Source organism: Vigna radiata, chromosome 1, assembly GCF_000741045.1.
Source record: "Vigna radiata var. radiata cultivar VC1973A chromosome 1, Vradiata_ver6, whole genome shotgun sequence".
NCBI lineage: Eukaryota > Viridiplantae > Streptophyta > Magnoliopsida > Fabales > Fabaceae > Vigna > Vigna radiata.
The window spans coordinates 3,289,273-3,308,091 of NC_028351.1; the positions used below are offsets into that span (position 1 = coordinate 3,289,273).

The 18,819-nt window shown below is 28.1% G+C and overlaps 2 protein-coding genes across 2 annotated transcripts; one reads left to right on the forward strand and one right to left on the reverse strand.

The window, feature by feature from the left end:
• Positions 1-1,732: 1,732 nt before the first annotated feature.
• Positions 1,733-4,595, reverse strand: LOC106764683 (SPX domain-containing protein 4). Its single transcript, XM_014649017.2, has 3 exons — positions 4,197-4,595; positions 2,591-2,756; positions 1,733-2,404 (listed from the first exon to the last, which is right to left on the reverse strand). The coding sequence occupies exons 1-3, from the start codon at positions 4,479-4,481 to the stop codon at positions 1,920-1,922; spliced, it is 936 nt and encodes a 311-aa protein (XP_014504503.1). The 5' UTR covers positions 4,482-4,595; the 3' UTR covers positions 1,733-1,919.
• A 7,555-nt stretch (positions 4,596-12,150) lies between these two features.
• Positions 12,151-13,407, forward strand: LOC111240685. Its single transcript, XM_022776223.1, has 3 exons — positions 12,151-12,388; positions 12,799-12,885; positions 13,222-13,407. Exons 1-3 carry the CDS (start codon positions 12,200-12,202, stop codon positions 13,396-13,398), a joined length of 453 nt encoding a protein of 150 aa, XP_022631944.1. The 5' UTR covers positions 12,151-12,199; the 3' UTR covers positions 13,399-13,407.
• The last annotated feature ends 5,412 nt before the right edge of the window (positions 13,408-18,819 follow it).

Consider the following 18,819-nt stretch of genomic DNA (forward strand, 5'->3'; position numbering starts at 1 on the left):
TTGACAAATAAAAATTTGACAACTTTTGACGAGGTGCATTTTACGTGGCGGCTTTTATTTTTGTTTTTGTTTTTTTATTTTCAAAAATACATTTATTAACAGACAAATAAGTTACGAAATTTTCATATCAATTAGTAAATTATGAAAATTATTCCTTTTTTTCATAAAAAACAAATAGCATTGCATTGTCTTTTACTAAGAATCCAAGTATTGAACCAATTCCATATTCATTATGAACGACTTATTTTAACCTATCTAATTTACTAACTTGATAATATTAAAGTTATCTTGTAAAACACTATTAATTTAATATTAAAATTATCTTGTAAAATATTATTAATTTAATAGCGTCAACATCATATAATAGTGGGTTAAATATGTTTTTAGTCCCTATACTCTGGAGCGATTTTAGTTTTAGTCCCTCTTTCAAACTAAGGTACAATGTAATCCTTTAACTTTAGAAAACTCTGATTTTAGTCCTTTTTACCAAATTTTTTTAACTTTATTTGTTGTTTCAAGCACGTTTCATATTGAAGCAAAAATGTGTCCAACAAATAATCCAAATGCATAATGAAACGTGCTTGAAACAACAAATAAAGTTAAAAAAATTTGGTAAAAAGGACTAAAACCAGAGTTTTCTAAAGTTAAAGGATTACATTGTACCTTAGTTTGAAAGAGGGACTAAAACCAAAATCGCCTCAGACTATAGGAACTAAAAACATATTTAACCCTATAATAGTAGATGTGTTCTAAAAATGTTCATATAATATTAATTAGTTGTCATTAGAAATGATACTAGTTTTTTCTCCGATTTTGAAGTTCCCTGTGTTATATTCTTCTGCTTATCATTTTTATCTTATTTATCTATACATGGGGCAATTTTTGTTGAAGATGTGTTTCTCCTTTTGAAGACATAATATATGTCTCCTAAGATCTCCATAAAGTCCATTATGTATACAATATTCTTCATGCATATTTTGACCATAATTCTTATACTTTAAAAATAAAGATTTTAATAATTGAAGGTTAATGTCAACTCTCCATATGACTTAGTATCAACGAATACAAATTTCAGAGTCTATAGATTAGAAAAAAGATGAATAATGCAAATCAGGACAAAAACTATCTTCAAACTAAATGTTTCTAAATTTCAGTGTCTATAGCTACAAACACTTGATCTGGGGAACCCTTAGTTCAAGAACTACAGCTACAAATTTTGAATGTTACTGCTAAGTTTGTTAGTTCATATATGTTAGTAACTGAACAAATTAAATTAGGCTAAACAATGTTTGCATTCTAAACTTATAGGTAAGTGATAACAAGGCTAAATAAGGACCTTTAAGTCAGTACCCTTCTGTATTAAATATGAAGATAAAGAAAAGGATACAGTGAAGGAAAGTAGAGACAACATGGTCATGCAAAGATAGAAAAAAAGGGTGAGAAATTTGCCCACAAGACATAGGAAGCTTTTTACTTCAACAGTAAGAGTCACAAGTGTGTACAATATTAGTTTTTACTTGTAAATTGTAATTCAGCATCTGTTTTTCATTCTTGTATCTCAATCACCATCCATTAGACTTATTTGATTCAATACAAAGAGTCACAGTTATTCAAGCAGTATCAGTGAAATTTACTATATTACAATGTTAACACTTATCGTCATAATTCAAAACTTCAACGGCAAGAATTAAAAGCAAGCATAGAGGTGTATAGTATAAAAGTGAAAGGAAAGAGAAGAAAAGGCAATGCTGAGGTATTATTTTCTGAGTTAAAAATGCTAGAGCAAGTGCATCTCACTAGTAAACATGTTTTATTGTATATACGAATAGAAAGATGTCATTTAATTTAGTTTCAACTAACAAGGTTGAAAAAACAATTCAAAAGAAGATACAAGAATCAACCATAAAAGAAAACTTATCCTACACAGAATTGGCTCCCTCTTTTCCCGTGCTTGCTTCATTCGGCAAGGTCGCCGGAGAATTTGCTGCCGAGTTTTCAGCTGTTACAGCACCAGTGCCATCACCATCTTGGTTGCTAAAAAGGGAAGAAAAGGAAAATGGATTGGAAGTGGAGCTTGCTTTCTGAAGACCCTTTATGGCTCTCATAGCAGCAAGAGTGCTACGATATATGTACATGGTTTCCTCCCCAAGAGTTGAGGATGCCTCAGGTAGGGCATTGGTTGCGCCGTCTACCTGCGGTCTAGCTGGATTTTCTGGAGGGGGAGAAGATTGGATTACTTCTCCTTGTAGGGGGAAGAGAAGTTCTAGATTTTCCTCACATTCATGAACTAATCTTGTGAGGGGTTCAGTGGTGAAAAACGGTTGACGAAGAACAAATTGTGTAAAAGGCAGACGCAACAACCCACCAGTTTTTTTATCATACTTCTTCAAAATTTTAATTAGTCCTGTGGGAGTTATAATAGGTTAATGTCTTAAGAATGAACAAGTACCTAACTGAAATCCCATCAAACACACAACATGAATCAAGTAATATGTATGTGCCATAACAAAAAACCTTATAGAAATGGCATTTCCACAGGAAAGTGTAGACTTATAGAAAAGATAGATATTAGATTACTTCGATTATGTACCTGCAAAGTTTAAAGAACTGTAGTTTTTGAGGAGCACCATTTCTCCATGGATGGTAACCAAGTCCTTCCTGATGTCCATCATTTCTTCACTGAATTCACAGTCAGATGTGTACATTTCACTGTGGCTGCTTTTATCTTTAAGACGCTCGATTCTCTCTTTCAGCTCCTGTTCAATGTTTCAGGCAAAAATCAGGGAAGAAACAGAGTTACATGTTTTCAGTAAATGGTATTACAAAGCGATATATTTTATATTGATCTGTTTTCCATGCAACAGTTGGATTCAGTACACAATTCATGACTGAAATATCAATAATTAATCCTCTAAAATAGGAAAAGCATACGTTGGATTAGCTCGAGACATCCTTAAACATTGTCAATATAGTTATGTCTTGTGCCATGGAAGATTCCATGTCATCTCACATTGAACTAGGATAAGTTTTGCACTAGATGATAAGCTTCATGCAGCTTGCAGGAATAACATAGAGGTATCTAGTATTAATAATGCTACAACGGTATGAATCAAATAAATATATATCTGCTACATATTAGAACAAGTTAATTCCTAATAGTTACTTGTGTCATTTTATTTTTCATTATAATGATCCAAACTTGAGAATCAAATTGTTTGAAGAAAATCAGTATAATTTGTATGGCTTCATAGGAGCTAAATAAGACACATTGGGGAGAAAACAAAGATAATATATCTCAATTATAAGCTATCCATGAAGAAACATACTTACCTACCATTTGTAAGTTAGTAAAATCTATAAATTCTATAAAATGACAGACAATTGAATAGTGGGATTATAAAAGACCGACAGATAGTATTGATTCCATTCACCCTTTCAACTAAAAACTATTATACAAATTTGAATTATACCAAGGTTATGTCATACTAGATTATTTTGTATGTTCCTTAAAAAAACCTTGAAGAAGCTACATGGTTTCAGACATCCCTAGGAATGCTTCTCAGCAGAACCCAACCAACCCAACTAATTTTAAGGTTACATAATAGTTTAGTAAAATTTTCTTCGTATCGTCATAAAATTGAACAAGCCAAGACCTTCCTAAATACCCAATTGTGCAAACACAATTTCCTTACTACCAATTTCCCATTTTGATCGAAATTAAAAATAGTGGATTAGGGTATGTTTTTCTACATAAAGTAAGAATGTATCTAAGTCAGATGATACATGTCCCAATTACATTAAAAAGCTTAAAAATGAAACTTTTCTGACTTCGAAATAAAAGGGCACTTGGTATACCAAAATCCCATAAAAAGCATGCCTATACATATACCAGATAAAAATTAGGGTTTGATCAAAGCCAGACCTTTCTCAAATACCCAACTGTGCAAACACAATTTCAAGGATTTAGAGAACAGTCCACGATTTCACCCACAAAAAAAGTTTTAGACTTTTCAACCACAACAATTCCGGCCACACGAGCTACATTTCCATGGAATTTTCTTATACATTAAAGATCGAAAACGAAATTCAAAGCCTTGCCAATTTACAAATAAACAATTTTAACAGAAACTAATAAGAAGAAGAAAATAAAAGTACAGAGCAAAAAATGAAACGAAAAAAGAAAGTGGGGGAAGAACCTGGAAGCGGATAACAAACTCTTCCTCTTTGTCCACATAGAAATCATTGAACTTTTCAAGCTCTTCATTGAGAATCCTGACAAACCAAGCCTGCAGGAGTTGTGGGGAAGAGGGTTGTTGGAGAAGGTGAAGAGGGAGGTTGATGGGGGTGGCGGCGGCGGCGGTAGTGGTTGAAGGAAGGTGGTGATTCAGGAGTTTCTTCAATGGTTTATAACAGAGGAACTTGTCCCTCCACTCAGGGATGGTTTCTTCCAAATGGGTCTTGAACTCTTTTCCAAATTTCATTGCTGCTGATTGCGAGTGATCACACTTCAAGATTCCACAATCGGATTTTGGTTTGAGATTTTTGCATACTTAAATAAGATGGAATTGATGAAAATATAGTTTTGTTGTACGATGAGTGAAAGTATCATGAAATTCTTACATTTTTATTTACTCTTCACCTATTTCTTTCTAAAATATTTTTCTATAAACAAATATTTTTATTTATTTATTTTATCTACTTACATATATTCTTTTATTTTTCTTCACTTCATTGATTTATTTCTATCAAACCGATTCTTTTGTCTTATTTCATAGGTCAAACAGGAGTGTATAAAAAAAAAAGTTGTCCATATGATAAAAGTAATGTAGAAATAAAATAGGTTTAATCACTATTTGTTTATTTTATTTCTTACTTTAATTTTTTTAGTGTGTTTAAGTTTTTTGGTGTTCTAAATACAAAACTAATATTTTAAGTTTTATAATTGTAAAATACCTTTTTTTTGTGAAATTAAAAAAGATTGTTAATTTTTAATTTTCTTTTGTAAGATGCAACAGTGAGAAATTGGAAAGTAGGTTTTTGTGAGTTGGAAGGAATCTAAGAATGTTATTTAATGTGAAAGTTGAATGAATTGTTTATGTGAAAATGTTGATGGAATGTGATGGTGGACATGAAGTATCTTTGCCATCATCATCATGATCATCTTATAATGGTGAGATTACCAATAATATCAAATACCACCTACCAACTCTTACACTAGTTTGTTTCATTTGTGGCCGCTTTAGCCGTTTGATTGAAATACTTGGTGAATCAAAAGTTTCCGGAAAGAGAACAAGATATTAGGTTATAACTTAATGCCTTGTTGCTATTAGATTTTTTTTTTTTTATTAGAATGCTAGGATAATATTAAGATTTTGAATTTTAAATGAGATAATGGTGATAAAAACTAAAAGCAGTTGGTGTCTAGGATGGAAAAAAATTTGTTTCTACAGATATTCGAGGATACTTAGTATATGTGGTTATGGATATTACATTATCCGATTTGCAGATATTCGTCACAAAAAAATTAAAATTACATTTTTATCTTTAAATTTAAATTAAATTTTATTCTTTTGTTACTTCGTATATTTATACAACAACTTTTCTTTATTTATTCATTTAGATATATATTTTAAATATTATTTATATTTTTTTTGAAATTTAATTTGGATTTCATTTAAAATTTATAAAATAATTATTTTTAATATTTATGGATTAAAAATGGATATCCAATGGATATCTACGGATTGAAAAAAATCTACAGATTTTTTTTATATGATATCCAACAGGTAGCGAATCGAGTTACAGATACACTTTTATCCGGATCAAATTATGGATAGACACTATAATCCAATCCCATCTGTTATCAATTTGTGTCTTAAACACTTTTTATTAACAAATTGAGGATAATATTAAAATAAAAAATAAAAATAAATTTAAAAAATTAAATTCCTATATTATATTGTTTGAATGATACAAATATATAATAATATTATAATTTGAATTATTAATATTTATAAATTAATAATTTTACAATGGTTCAGTTTTGAATAAATCTCATAGTAAGAGTTTTAGTCTATTAAAATTTGAGATGTCAAGATATGTAATATTATTATAATTTAAATCACTATTACTTACCAATTAAGTCCTAATTATTAAAAATATAATATAATTTAACATCTAAAAATATAATAATTATTTTAATTTATTCAATAAAAATATTAATTGATAAACAAAATTGATACAAATCAAAACACTTTAACTAAGTTACTGTTTTACTACTCCTAATTAAAATTAGTGTTAATAAGTGAACTTAAGTTTAACTTAATTCTAAAATATTTAACCATTGATGCCAAATATTGTGTCAAATCCACTAATTGGAGGCCATGCCAATCTACAATAAAGGCTTCGCCTTTAATGGTTAAAGAAATTGAAAAACAAAATATCAAGACCAGCTATTAGTGTTCCATTGCCTAATATAATTTTATGGTTTTTTAGATTTTTTTTTTCTCTCACTTTAAATTTTTTTTATAAATAAAAACAATTGATATCGGTAAAAAATAATGATACTATAGAAATTAAAAAAAAAAGACAAAATAAAAGTATTTGATTAGAAACATATTTCAAATTAAATAAATATTTCACTAATATATATAAGCTTTTCAATTTTGGTGCCACTTATTTTCAAAATACAGATATCTAGTCCCTTATTCTTTTTTAAGTAATTTGGCTACATTTATACTAATTTTTATGTGGAACACTCCAATTCACATTATACTATGACTATTTATTTATTTATTTTAAGAATATTAGAATGAATCATATACTTTCATATTATCGATTAAAATTTTTCAATTGTCTATATATTTTTTATCATGCACATGTCATTTTGTGGTTAACAATCTTTGTTTGGAAGTATCTATACTTAAGAATTTTCCATTTTAAGAAGTTCTTATAAATAATCAATGTTGTTTTGCCTTTTGCCAACTTCTCTATGACCATGACTCACTTTTTTTATTCATGGTATATTCTTGCACACAAAAAATTTAATATTATTATAAATATTGACTATAAAAGAGTTATTCCCAAGTATATTATATTTTTCATTAATCTATATTATCTCTTCAATTTGTTTCATATATAGCCCTTTTAAGAAAAAAACAAAACTGTTTGTTTCATTGGTTTTACTTAGAGATCTTCAAAACCTAATTAGTGATTATTATCCTAATTTTAATCTTTATTTATCATTATGATGGAGAGACTAATCAACCATAGTTATGAGTAAAAAAATCTCTCTTATTCATTACATAACATTTTGTTAAATAATTATGAGTAATTCTACTGTTGAATATTATGTTTTGTTGCTATAATATGTTTGAAGATGTAACTACTTAATTATACATTCCTAGTAAACTATGTATTAATATCATCCATAAATAATGAAGGTAATAGATGAAAGTTATAATTTAATAAATTTATTGGTAAAAAATATTTTATATAAAAGTATTGAGAGTGAAATCCACATTTTATAATTAATTAAAAAACTATAATGGCAATAGTTAAAAAAAAAATCATATGATCTAAATAGGTACTCTATCAACAACATCTCAGTATTTTAATAATTTTCTTCACAAAAATTTTTTAAAAGCAAAATTAAGACAGGTAAATAAGTTAAGAATAATCAATTATATCGAAAAGGAAGAATATGCATGTCTTTGACTTAGATCCACTTTTGGTTTTGTTTGGGTTATTTCTAAATTTGAAATACGGCCATTTTTTCTGTACCTCCTTTTTTTCTCTTTGCACCAAATAAAACTTTTTATCCTTCAAATACCCTTCGGTAAATTAGATTTAAACCATTAACCATTTTCCCTCACACTCCTATTATTGAAACAATTTTCTGGAGATTTTTTATGGGGTGCAGTAAGAAATTCGATGCGATTCAAGCTTCTTCCTTCTCTTTCCACATTTCCAATTTGTTATTGTTTCACTCATTGAGGGATGAGTTTGGTGTTCAGGATTCTATTAGATTTTAGATTACATAAAAATTTAAACTATATTTTCAAATAAAAATACATTTTTTATCATACAATTCGGAATACAATAACAAAATACATTTCAAATTCCATGTTAAAAAAATCTATTTTCAAATCTAAAAACATTTTTAATTGTATAATTTGAAATACATATATTTTAATTGTATTTTGAATTGCATAATATAGTTTAGAATGTAATTTTAAACTTGAAAATATATTCAGAATCGTGTAATCCAATATTATTATTAATATTACAGTATTTATTATTATTATTATTATTATTATNNTATTATTATTATTATTATTTTAATCAACATTATTATTATTATTATTATTATTATTATTATTATTATTATTATTATTATTATTATTATTATTATTATTATTAATAAGTAACATCCCAATTTTCATAATATTTAAGTATAACAAGATATATCACATTTTTAACCGTATACAACAGTTCATTTGAGAAAAATATATAAACTATTATTACAACTATTCATAATTAACATATAATTGTAAATTATATATATACATCATTCTACACTACAAGAATATATTACACTGAAGCTAAGAACGTAATATAGACTATATAAAAGAAAAGAAAAGGACAAAACATCCTACTCTAAGCTTAAGCTTCGCTACCAGCTAGCTTCTGTTCATTAAAGACACCTCCTAAGCTCACACCATTAAGGTGATTATTGCAAAAAGAGAAAACAAGCACACACACACACAAACAAACAACACCAAGAGAATGGTAAACTAAAGTATTAAAAGAATATGCATACACTTTAAAACAATAATAACACATCCATACATAAATCAAGCAATATAAAAATAATCTCATCAACCTTAAACTTTAACCATCCGAATATATGTACTGATGTCAGAATCATGGGAGACTTGCCTCGTGTGTAGTGAAACAATTTGCCCAAACCATAGTACCATACCATCAAACTTTCCACACACCAAGCTTAATCCGTCAAACATCTATGATCAATGAATGACCATAGACTAAAGATCTCTTGCTACTCTCCATGACATAACCACCCATCTCTACTTGAGATTAGGAGTTATTGAGAGTGTCAAAATCATCCTCCAATCTTGGAACCCCTACTTCAATACATTACACAACATAACAACCATAAGGATTTTTCCCACGAAATCCTTTTCACATCATACTTAATCCACATTTTCCATTTCATTTGAATATCATCATACATATAACACATACTAAAATCCATATATAACCTCAAGAACAAACCATCATAACATGCAATATTTATCACTAAAAAAACATTACAATATCAAACATACCTTCCATCCATAAGAATAAAAGTGGTGCTCAACCCAACGCTATTGGAAAAGTGGTGTTCAGCACAGCTATCCTAACGCTCAGCCCCAACGCTACTGGAAAAGTGGTGCTCAACCCAACTTCCCCAACGCTCAGCCCCAACAAAAGCAACTACTCTCAGGTTTGACAACACTAAGCGTCATACAAGAAAAGCCTAAATTCTGACGTCTTAATTGAACTTCTAATTACAAAAATGTCACTAGTCATTTTTAACGTTGGTTTTTCCGTTTTCTAATGTTGAACGTGAGACGTTGAAACCTTATTTTGCACTAGCATGAATAATTTATTTTAATTAATAATATATCATATTACCAAGATTATTGAAGTTAAGAGTAACATTTTGTCTTAAGGTTTTTGGTATAAAAGTTAAGAGTAACATTGGATAAAAATAGAAAGTGGAGCACCATATAAAAATGAAGACCAATTAAGCCATTGTCTTAAGGTTTTTGGTTGAGAATGATGTCAATCCTTTATGTAGTTGTAGAAGAAAAAAGGCCTGAGAAGAAACATAATAGAAAAAGTGTGAAAGTGTGGTCTTATTGTATGATTGCAACCCTCACAACTTTTTTGAAATAGGCTTATAGTCTCGATTCTCTGACCAACCGAGGCAAAAAAACCCTGACAACTTTTTCGAAATAGGCCTACTACCTTGGTTATCTGACCAATCAAAGCAAAAAACCCTAACAGTTTTTTTGAAATAGACCTACTGCCTCGATTCTCTGACCAACCAAGGCAAAAAACCCTGACATCTTTTTCGAAATAGACCTACTACCAATCCAGGCAGCATGTCCTCAACTGCCTCTGTAACCGCGAACCAAGGCCTATATTTAATAGATATTTTCAAATTTTCCATTTACAATTTTATTTTGAATTTTTTCTGAAAGGTTTACGCAACAGTTGTTTTTAGAACTGAGGTAATAGCCTCTTCGATAGTTAAAAATCAGAAACGTAAAACAATAACTACTCTTCGATAGATAGTAAGTAAGAAAGTTGGAGGAAGAATAAAGTGAGAGAAATGAAGAATGGGACGAAAAGCGTCGCAAGGCACAAGATCAACTTTCCAAGCTCCTCTAGGAGCCCGCCTTGCTCGAAGGGTGCGACGTCCAGCTCACGTTGTTCACGTGGGATAACCTGGAGGTGTCGATGAAGGTTCGAAAGAGCATTCTGGCCGAGAAGAACCGATTCTTCGCGGAGAAGCTTCGCTGCGACGGTGCAGTGTCGCACTGGTGGAGATCAACGACTGCGACGATGTGGAAGTGCATGTGGAAGTTTTGGTTTTGATGTACGGCGAGGATCTCAAGGCCAGGTTGCGTTCTTAAAGTTTTGAGCTTGCTCAAGGTTCCTAAAGTTTTGAGCTTGCTCAGGTTGATTTTCGTTGTTTTGTACATTCTTTTTGTTCCTATTTCTTGACTGCAATTGGTTTCTTATGTTTTTACTTTTAGTTGCGTTATTTTGTAGGTATTGACATCAATTATGTTTGGTCTTGGGGTTGTGTCATGCTCAGAATATTTGGAATCTATTCCATGGAGTGAGGATGAACAAGAGGAAGTGATATCTCAGCTAAAACATCTATAGATTCATGACTCTACAGCTGAAGTTCTTCAAAGAGTATCATCGGATCCATCTATTCCTCATAGGACTGATGACATCTTCTTGAACCTAATAAAAAAGAAAAAAACAAAAGAAGTCTGATGAAAAAAAAAATAAAAAAAAATATATTGAATACCCTCTACTGCCTCGGTTACATTTGAACCGAGACAAAAGTCTACTCTTTTTTGTCTCAGTTCAGAACCGAGGCAAAAAACATATCCTTTTTTTCCTTGTTTGTATATATCTCGATTCATCAACCGTTGCATATAAAAAAATAATTGTTGTCATTTCATGTGTATAATTACATCTATACATGTTTGTGTGCTTATATGTTTCATTTATTAAATGTTTCCAAATCTTACTATTCATAATACAATACAATTCACATACGTACTTTGCATCACAATTCAAGCTACAGCAAATGAATGAGCTTCAAAATATCATAATTTTTCAAAGTCAAAACAAGTTTGGTTCATTTTACTATTGTATAGGACACATTATGACACCTTTTAACATTACGTGGTGATTTAACATACTCAAACTCTTAGTCTAAAGTTGTGTCTATATTTGCAAGTACACAAAAATTAATTCAATTCAATTTGTAATATGGTAGATGGAAATTCTTAAATTAATAAGTAGAAATATGTCCATAAAATCCGCCAACATGTTTCTAAACTAATATTGAAAAATAGATCTCTTATTATAATTCAATTAAAAACATGAATTACTAAGTATGACTGAAAATTGTTCTAATAATAATCAGCAAAATAACAGTCTTTAATGAAATAAACATAACTTTTAATACCATTAATGACTGAAAATTCAGTCTTCGGTAATGTTATAAAATGCTTTCAGTTTCTAAAATATCTCTAAATTATTTTCTATATTGTGACTAAATATATCTGTATATTTTAGTTTCTAAATTAACATTATTGCGTAGATAATAAGGTTTGTATATATTTATATTATAAATTAACTTATTTCGATGTATCATGCATGTATCACATGTATATTTACATTAAATTTCTCTATTCATTTTTTTTTTCTCAATAATGTCATGTAACTTGTAATGTTCAACTCCACACGTCTCATCATTTTTGAAACATTGGTGTTAAAATTCATTAATTGTATAACTTAGGGAAAGTTTTAAAATTATAAGAAAGCTATAGTTTTTTATATATACAATAGTCTTCTTGAAAAAGGAAAGAGAGAAAGAGAGAAGATGGGAAGCATTCTGTTGAATCCATGTCAACCCTTCTTCTCACACACCATTTTCGCTCCATTGAAGAAGCTTCATCACCATGTTTCTGCATCTGCTTCAAGGAATAATTTCAAATGCAACAATATCAGTAGAACTTCCTCCTTTAATTACAGAAGCTCTGCTTCTGTTCCACTTCATGAGTTACCTTCGGTATCTTTCTCCTTCTTTCTTCTTGCTAAATGTCTACATTTTAACCATAATTAATGACATTTCTCTTGTTAGGATTTTAAGTTAAGAATAACATATAAAAATGAATCTGAAGAATAACATATAAGAAGTTGGTGTTTTAATCTTATGAGTGATTCTTTAAAAACTAATAAAAAAAACTGATGATTATGAGAAGTATTACAAATGGTTATCTAATAACTTTTTAAAAAAAATATATATTTTTTGTAGTGATTACATGAAGGAAAATTAATCATATAGAAGTTGGTGGATACTTTAGATTAATACCATGATTAAAAAAATTGTGCATTAGAATTTGTGATAATACTTATTTGTTTATAATTTGTGTTAAAATATAATCAAAGTTAATTTCAATCATAATTTATTTTTGCGAGGCTTCATTTGATGAATATATAGAAGATAAGGGAAGAGTGATCCGATCTATATTTTCAGAAAAAACCGCAAGCCAACAGCTCAATGAGGTACTTTCATTTTGAATATTGATGTTTCTTTATAATTTTCAAAATCAATCTAGAATTATTATATATATATATATATATATATATATATATATATATATATATATATATATATATATATATTTCAAACATGATCTAAATCTTCTAAATTATCCTTATGGCTATAGGAACTGATTATGAATCAAGGATATACTTGTTTTTTAAAAATCATTTCCATAAATATAAATGTTTATTTTTAAAGTTTTTTTTTTCAAACATCACCCTTTCATAAGTATCTAAATTTTGCACTAATATAATTAATCATTCATTAAAAAAACATTGTGAATTATGGATGTGTAGGAAGAATGGAGAGTTAAAATGACTCCCATGGAAGTTTTGTTCTTAAAGTGTCATCCAGTAATACACATTATAGCTAAATGCAAATCTGAAGTACATGAATATCCACCTCAGGTTCCTCATCATGTCACCAAATTTCTAGAGGTTCAAATTGTAAGTATTACACATCAACATATATGAAATTAAACTTTTGACAAAAGTCTCACATTGACTAAAAATAAAACGATTTCATAGTATATGAGTATGTACAAACCTTACTTTGCAAAACAATTTTTCAAGGTTGAATTATGCTTAAAGTTCAGTTCTTAGCATGGTATGGTATCAGAGCCATGCATTAAAACCTATCCTATTGAGATTCTTTTTGTTGAACATATCGTCTCATTTGTTATCATACCACTATCGATTAGATTATCCATTCAATTTCACTTCTTAACAACTTTGATGAAGAATAGTTAATTGGTTTAATGACATTTGAATCTAAAAGTTTTAGACATGTGATTACTACTATGCATTTTTCTTTGACAGGCAAAGGTTGAGTTTCCTGATTTGAATACTGATTATATACCTCCAAGTTTCAACATCAATGCAAAAGGAGCCTTGTATTTGGAAAAGAAGGGAAGGCATAATTGGATGAGGAACCATTTAGACATTAACATAAATCTTGCTTTTCCTTCATTACTAGCTTGTGTTCCTGATTTAGTGTTACAAAACATTTTACAATCGGTGAGAATCATATACTCTTGTTTCACTATGTCATAATCTTCATTTATGATTACTTTTATTCTAACAAGAGACATAATGCCACAGGTTCTCAAAGGTTACGTGGATGATGTTAATAATGGATTTGCTGTTAGATTACTAAGTGATTATAACTCGTTCAAAAGGAACAAGTCTAAAAGTTTGAAATAATTATACTTGTAATTTGTATTATTATGTTATAACTTGTCGAATCAATGTGAAATTTGTGTTTCTTTTTATTTAAAGCACTCTCACTTTCTACAAATTTTTAACAACTTTTACTCGTCAAATCTTCAAAGTTCTGGTTCATTTCGACCATTTTGTTCTCTCTCTTGCATATTCTCATTTTTTTTTATGTTGAGATGGTTCAATGAGAGAATCATAGTGTAGATACTTTTATTTGTTGCTAAAGTTATAGATACTAATCACGATTGTCAATAATGTCCCATCAAAGAAAAGCATGAGAACCAAAATATAAAATAAGTGAATGAATTTAATGAATAACTTGAGCAAGTTATCTAACAGTATCTAGAGGTAGATTATTCCATCTTGAATGAGAGGAAATGATGCAAAAGTTTATGTTTGAAATGGAAGTATAAGTTACGTTTTTTTGTTGGCTAGAGACAGAAAAATTGAATATTTTATAAAATTGAAAACTTATAAATTAATAATTTTAGGTTGAAAAGTGATTTAATCTTTTACGTAAAGTGTTTTTATTTTTTTGGTGTTGTATATTACTAAATATTCTTTTTGAAAAGATCTATTATAAAAATCAAAACCAATTATTCATCTTAATATATAATAGTACAAATATAATTAATTGTTATATAGAAAGATAATTAATTTTTATTTTTTCTTAATAAACTGTTGTCTCGAATGTAAGATTTATATTAGTTTAATATAAGGATTAAGAAAAAAATTTGTATGAACTTAATTATTAAAATTTTTTGTTAATTAAGTAAAAGTGGTATATTNGTTCAGACATATTAATTTATTATTTAAATTTTTTAATACTTTGTTTAGAAAAATAGCTACCCTAGAGAATTTACACAATAGAGAGATAGATTTGTAATGAAAAAAATTGTTTTAACAACTTTTTTTTATAACGGATACGTGGTAGTTTATAATTGGTCGATTTCATATATTCTTTTAAAAATAAATTTAAACCGACCAATAAAATAGTGACATATATTTTATTATAAAAAAATTATTAAAAAGTATTGTTAAAATACCATTATCGATTTGAAATTATGATTGAAGTCGATACACTAAATTACAATCTTGGAAGACATCTCTTCTACTGATTTAGATTAAGCGTGTGGAAATGGTGCGACGACCATAGAACTCGCTGTCGAATGAAAGACGAAGCACATGCTACGCATTTATGGTGAAAGGCGAGCTTGTATGAAGGTTATGGTGACTCACTTGTGTACTTGTTCCATTTGAGAATGGTGATTCATCTTTTACTTTTTTTTATATTTCAAACAAAAATACCTAACTGCATAAAGAAGGAAACACATAAAAAGAAGAGAAAATGAACCCGTACATGAATGAGAGCTACCTACATTTCTTTCTCGCAAAAAGCCAAAAAAAAATTAATTTGAATTTTGTGTTTTAGATTTGAAAATATATTTTAAATTATATAATAAATTATACAATCAAATAGACAGTGATATGGATTGATATTCTAAAATATAATTAAGAATCCGAAAATGTTTAGCATTTAATCCAAAAAATATTTGTACATTCTAAAATTTATCTTTTTAAAATACTTCCAAATCTAAAGATGTCTTTTGAAATAGCTAATCTGAAATGTATAAAATAACACATTTTATATTGAGTAATTCCATAGTTATATACGAATTTAGAAATTCCTTACAAAACATTCATTAAAAAAAATAATTTTATATCCTGGGTGTTTTAAAAAGTATTTTCCAAAACACATTTTATATAAAAATATTTTTCTCAAATAACTATTTTGATAAATATTTTCAAATTTGGAAATACTTTACGAAATAACTAATCTAGAATATAAAAGTATTTTTCAGATTTAGTATTTCAAATTATATTTCCCAATCCTAAAATACTTTCAAGAATCCCGAATTTGAAATGTATTCTTTTATACTTCCCCAAGTAAGTATTTTTTTTAACACATTTTTTGAAATATCTTTCTAAACACTTAATCTGAAAAATATCTGAAAAAAAGTGTTAGAAGGTTTTTTGTTGTAATTACAATGAGGTGTAGTTTGGGGATTACAGATTTTATGAGGGTGCAGAAAGAAAAAATGATGCAGGACGAGGAACCCTAAAATTTTAGGGGAGTTACTCCCTGTACCTCCCCAATTCCAACCCCCAACCCCCAATTATTTTGGATTTTTTTTAAATACAAAATTAACCTTTATGTTTTTTTATTTTTACCGTTTTATCCCTATTTACTAAAGTTAACCTACTCTTTTACGGTCTGCCTCAGTCAAAACACACAGACTCAGATTCCTCTCCTTTGTATTCCCACCCCCACCCCCACCAAAGCTTTTGAAACGCTCCTCCTCCAAACGCTCTCTGCAACTCTCAAAATATATTTAAAAATAATACATCAAAACATATAAATTCCATTATTAAAATATCTGAAAATTAATATAAAAAGTAAACTAATAAAAACAAATCTTAAAATATAAATCTTAAAAAAATAAAACTAATGAAAACAAATCCTAAAAAATAAACTAATAAAAACAAATCTTAAAAAATAAAATTAATAAAATAAAAATCTAATAAAAACAAATCCTAAAAAAATAAAACTAATAAAAACAAATATTAAAATATAAATCTTAAAAAAATAAAACTAATAAAAACAAATCCTAAAAAATGAAACTAATAAAAACAAATCTTAAAAAATAAAACTAATAAAAATAAATCTTAAAAAATAAAACTAACAAAAACATAATCTAATATAATCTAGAAAACCCTTAAACGGATGTGGGAATCCGTCAACGGATGTCAACATCCGTTTAAGAGTCAACGGATGTCAACATCCGTTTAAGGGTCAACGGATGTCAACATCCGTTTAAGGGTAAACGGAAGTCGCCTTCCGTTTTAACGGTTTTACTAACCTGGACTCGAAGAGGATCGCTGCTTAAAGGTTGGATACAACACCACCACGCCAATGTAATGCAGAGATATAATAATTGAAGGACAAATTCTTCCAGAAGAAATCGATATCTCAATTATCACTTGAAATACAAGAAGAATGGGAGAAATAATTTTTAGAAAAATAGAACAAAGAATTTCTGGGAAGAGAGCGTAAAGATGAAAGCATGAAGATAAAAAAAAAAAAGAATAAATAGGTTTTGTGGGGGTGGGAGAATAAAATTATAAAATTTTATTTCTAAATATAAATTTTTGCTAAAAGATAAAATTGGAATAAAAAAATTAGAGTAAAGGACAAAAATGGAATGAGGGGTGGGGGTTGGAATTGGGGAAGTACAGGAATAACCCCAAATTTTAGCCACAGGCCTACATCAGATAATATGAGCGGCAATACATTGGGCTACATATTCTGATCCGCCCATTGTAGCACTTCTTTCTTCTTCAGTGATACAACTTGTATGGAATTGAGCTTTTACAATAATAATCTTTTTATATTATTATTTTAAACATATAGAATTCTAATAATGAAAAAGCCCTTAAAATACCTTGCTTTAATTTTTCTATTGAAAAATAGTTACATTAATATTCTTTTATAAATGTCATATTTCGTTTAGTATATGATAGTATTAGCACATTCGTTTTTTATTAAAAAATTTCATAAAATGACATCTATAATAAGTTGGTTATATTATAACTTAATTCTATTACCCCATTTAATATTTTTCTTAAATTGGTTTTATTCCACATTAACAACTAATCTTATTTTTTTGGTACTAATCCAACAACAAGTATATATATTGAAACTTGATATAAAAATATAACATAAAATATTATATTCTAACAAGTTTATACAATCATTAAATTACAAACTTTTTTAACTGAGTTTGGATTCAGGATATACAAGACACGTGACACAATTATGCTAATGTCTTTATCAAATCGATTCATTCGAAATAGAAAAAATTCACTTGTAAAAGATTCTATAGAGTAAGTAAAAAATTTAGAGATAAATTTAAAATATAAATAAAAGTATGAAAAATAATTTAGTGGAATATTTTTTTAGTCGAATTCTTAATATAAAATTAAGAAGATCTAACCATTTTGCTTGATCATCTTAAAAATAATAGTAAATAATTATAAAATAAATAAAGTCACAATAATTAACTATTATATGTATTTGAATGTTTGTTTATTAGTGAAAATTGTAAAGTAAATTTATTGGATTTTGCACAATCATCTTGAAAGGTGATTTTTATGTGTTATAGAGTTATTTGAAGAATTGAAGTTTTGTAAGATATAGTTGAATACAATGATGTGGTTGCCATATTTTTGGGATTTTAAGGAAGTTGAGAACCATAAATTTGAAGGTCACAGATTCCATGATGACCACATAATAATATCTTCAAAGCTCATTACTCATTTTCTGTATCTCTTACATATGTCAGAATGCAACTGCTGCCTTTTCCTATAAGGCCAACCTTTAATTGCCAACTTCAAACTCAATTCATAAATATATAAAAAAAAAGTTATTTTATTCCAGAGTTTAGGACATTTATGGTATATATATATATATATATATATATATATATATATATATATAAAGAATTACAATATGAGAAAAATAATATATATTATGTGAGTGGTGGATTTTAAGTTTAATTCAATCCTACCATACTAGTTTGTAAAATGATGTTTGTATTTATTCATATATATTTTAAA

Excerpts from the sequence above, each read along its gene's own strand:
- LOC106764683 (XM_014649017.2), bottom strand. The coding sequence starts at position 4,481 with ATGAAATTTGGAAAAGAGTTCAAGACCCATTTGGAAGAAACCATCCCT. Across the intron at positions 2,757-4,196 it reads AGTTTGTTATCCGCTTCCAG|GAGCTGAAAGAGAGAATCGA; the intron begins GTTCTTCCCCCA and ends AACATTGAACAG. Across the intron at positions 2,405-2,590 it reads CAGTTCTTTAAACTTTGCAG|GACTAATTAAAATTTTGAAG; the intron begins GTACATAATCGA and ends TAACTCCCACAG.
- LOC111240685 (XM_022776223.1), top strand. The coding sequence starts at position 12,200 with ATGGGAAGCATTCTGTTGAATCCATGTCAACCCTTCTTCTCACACACC. Across the intron at positions 12,389-12,798 it reads CACTTCATGAGTTACCTTCG|GCTTCATTTGATGAATATAT; the intron begins GTATCTTTCTCC and ends TATTTTTGCGAG. Across the intron at positions 12,886-13,221 it reads CAAGCCAACAGCTCAATGAG|GAAGAATGGAGAGTTAAAAT; the intron begins GTACTTTCATTT and ends ATGGATGTGTAG.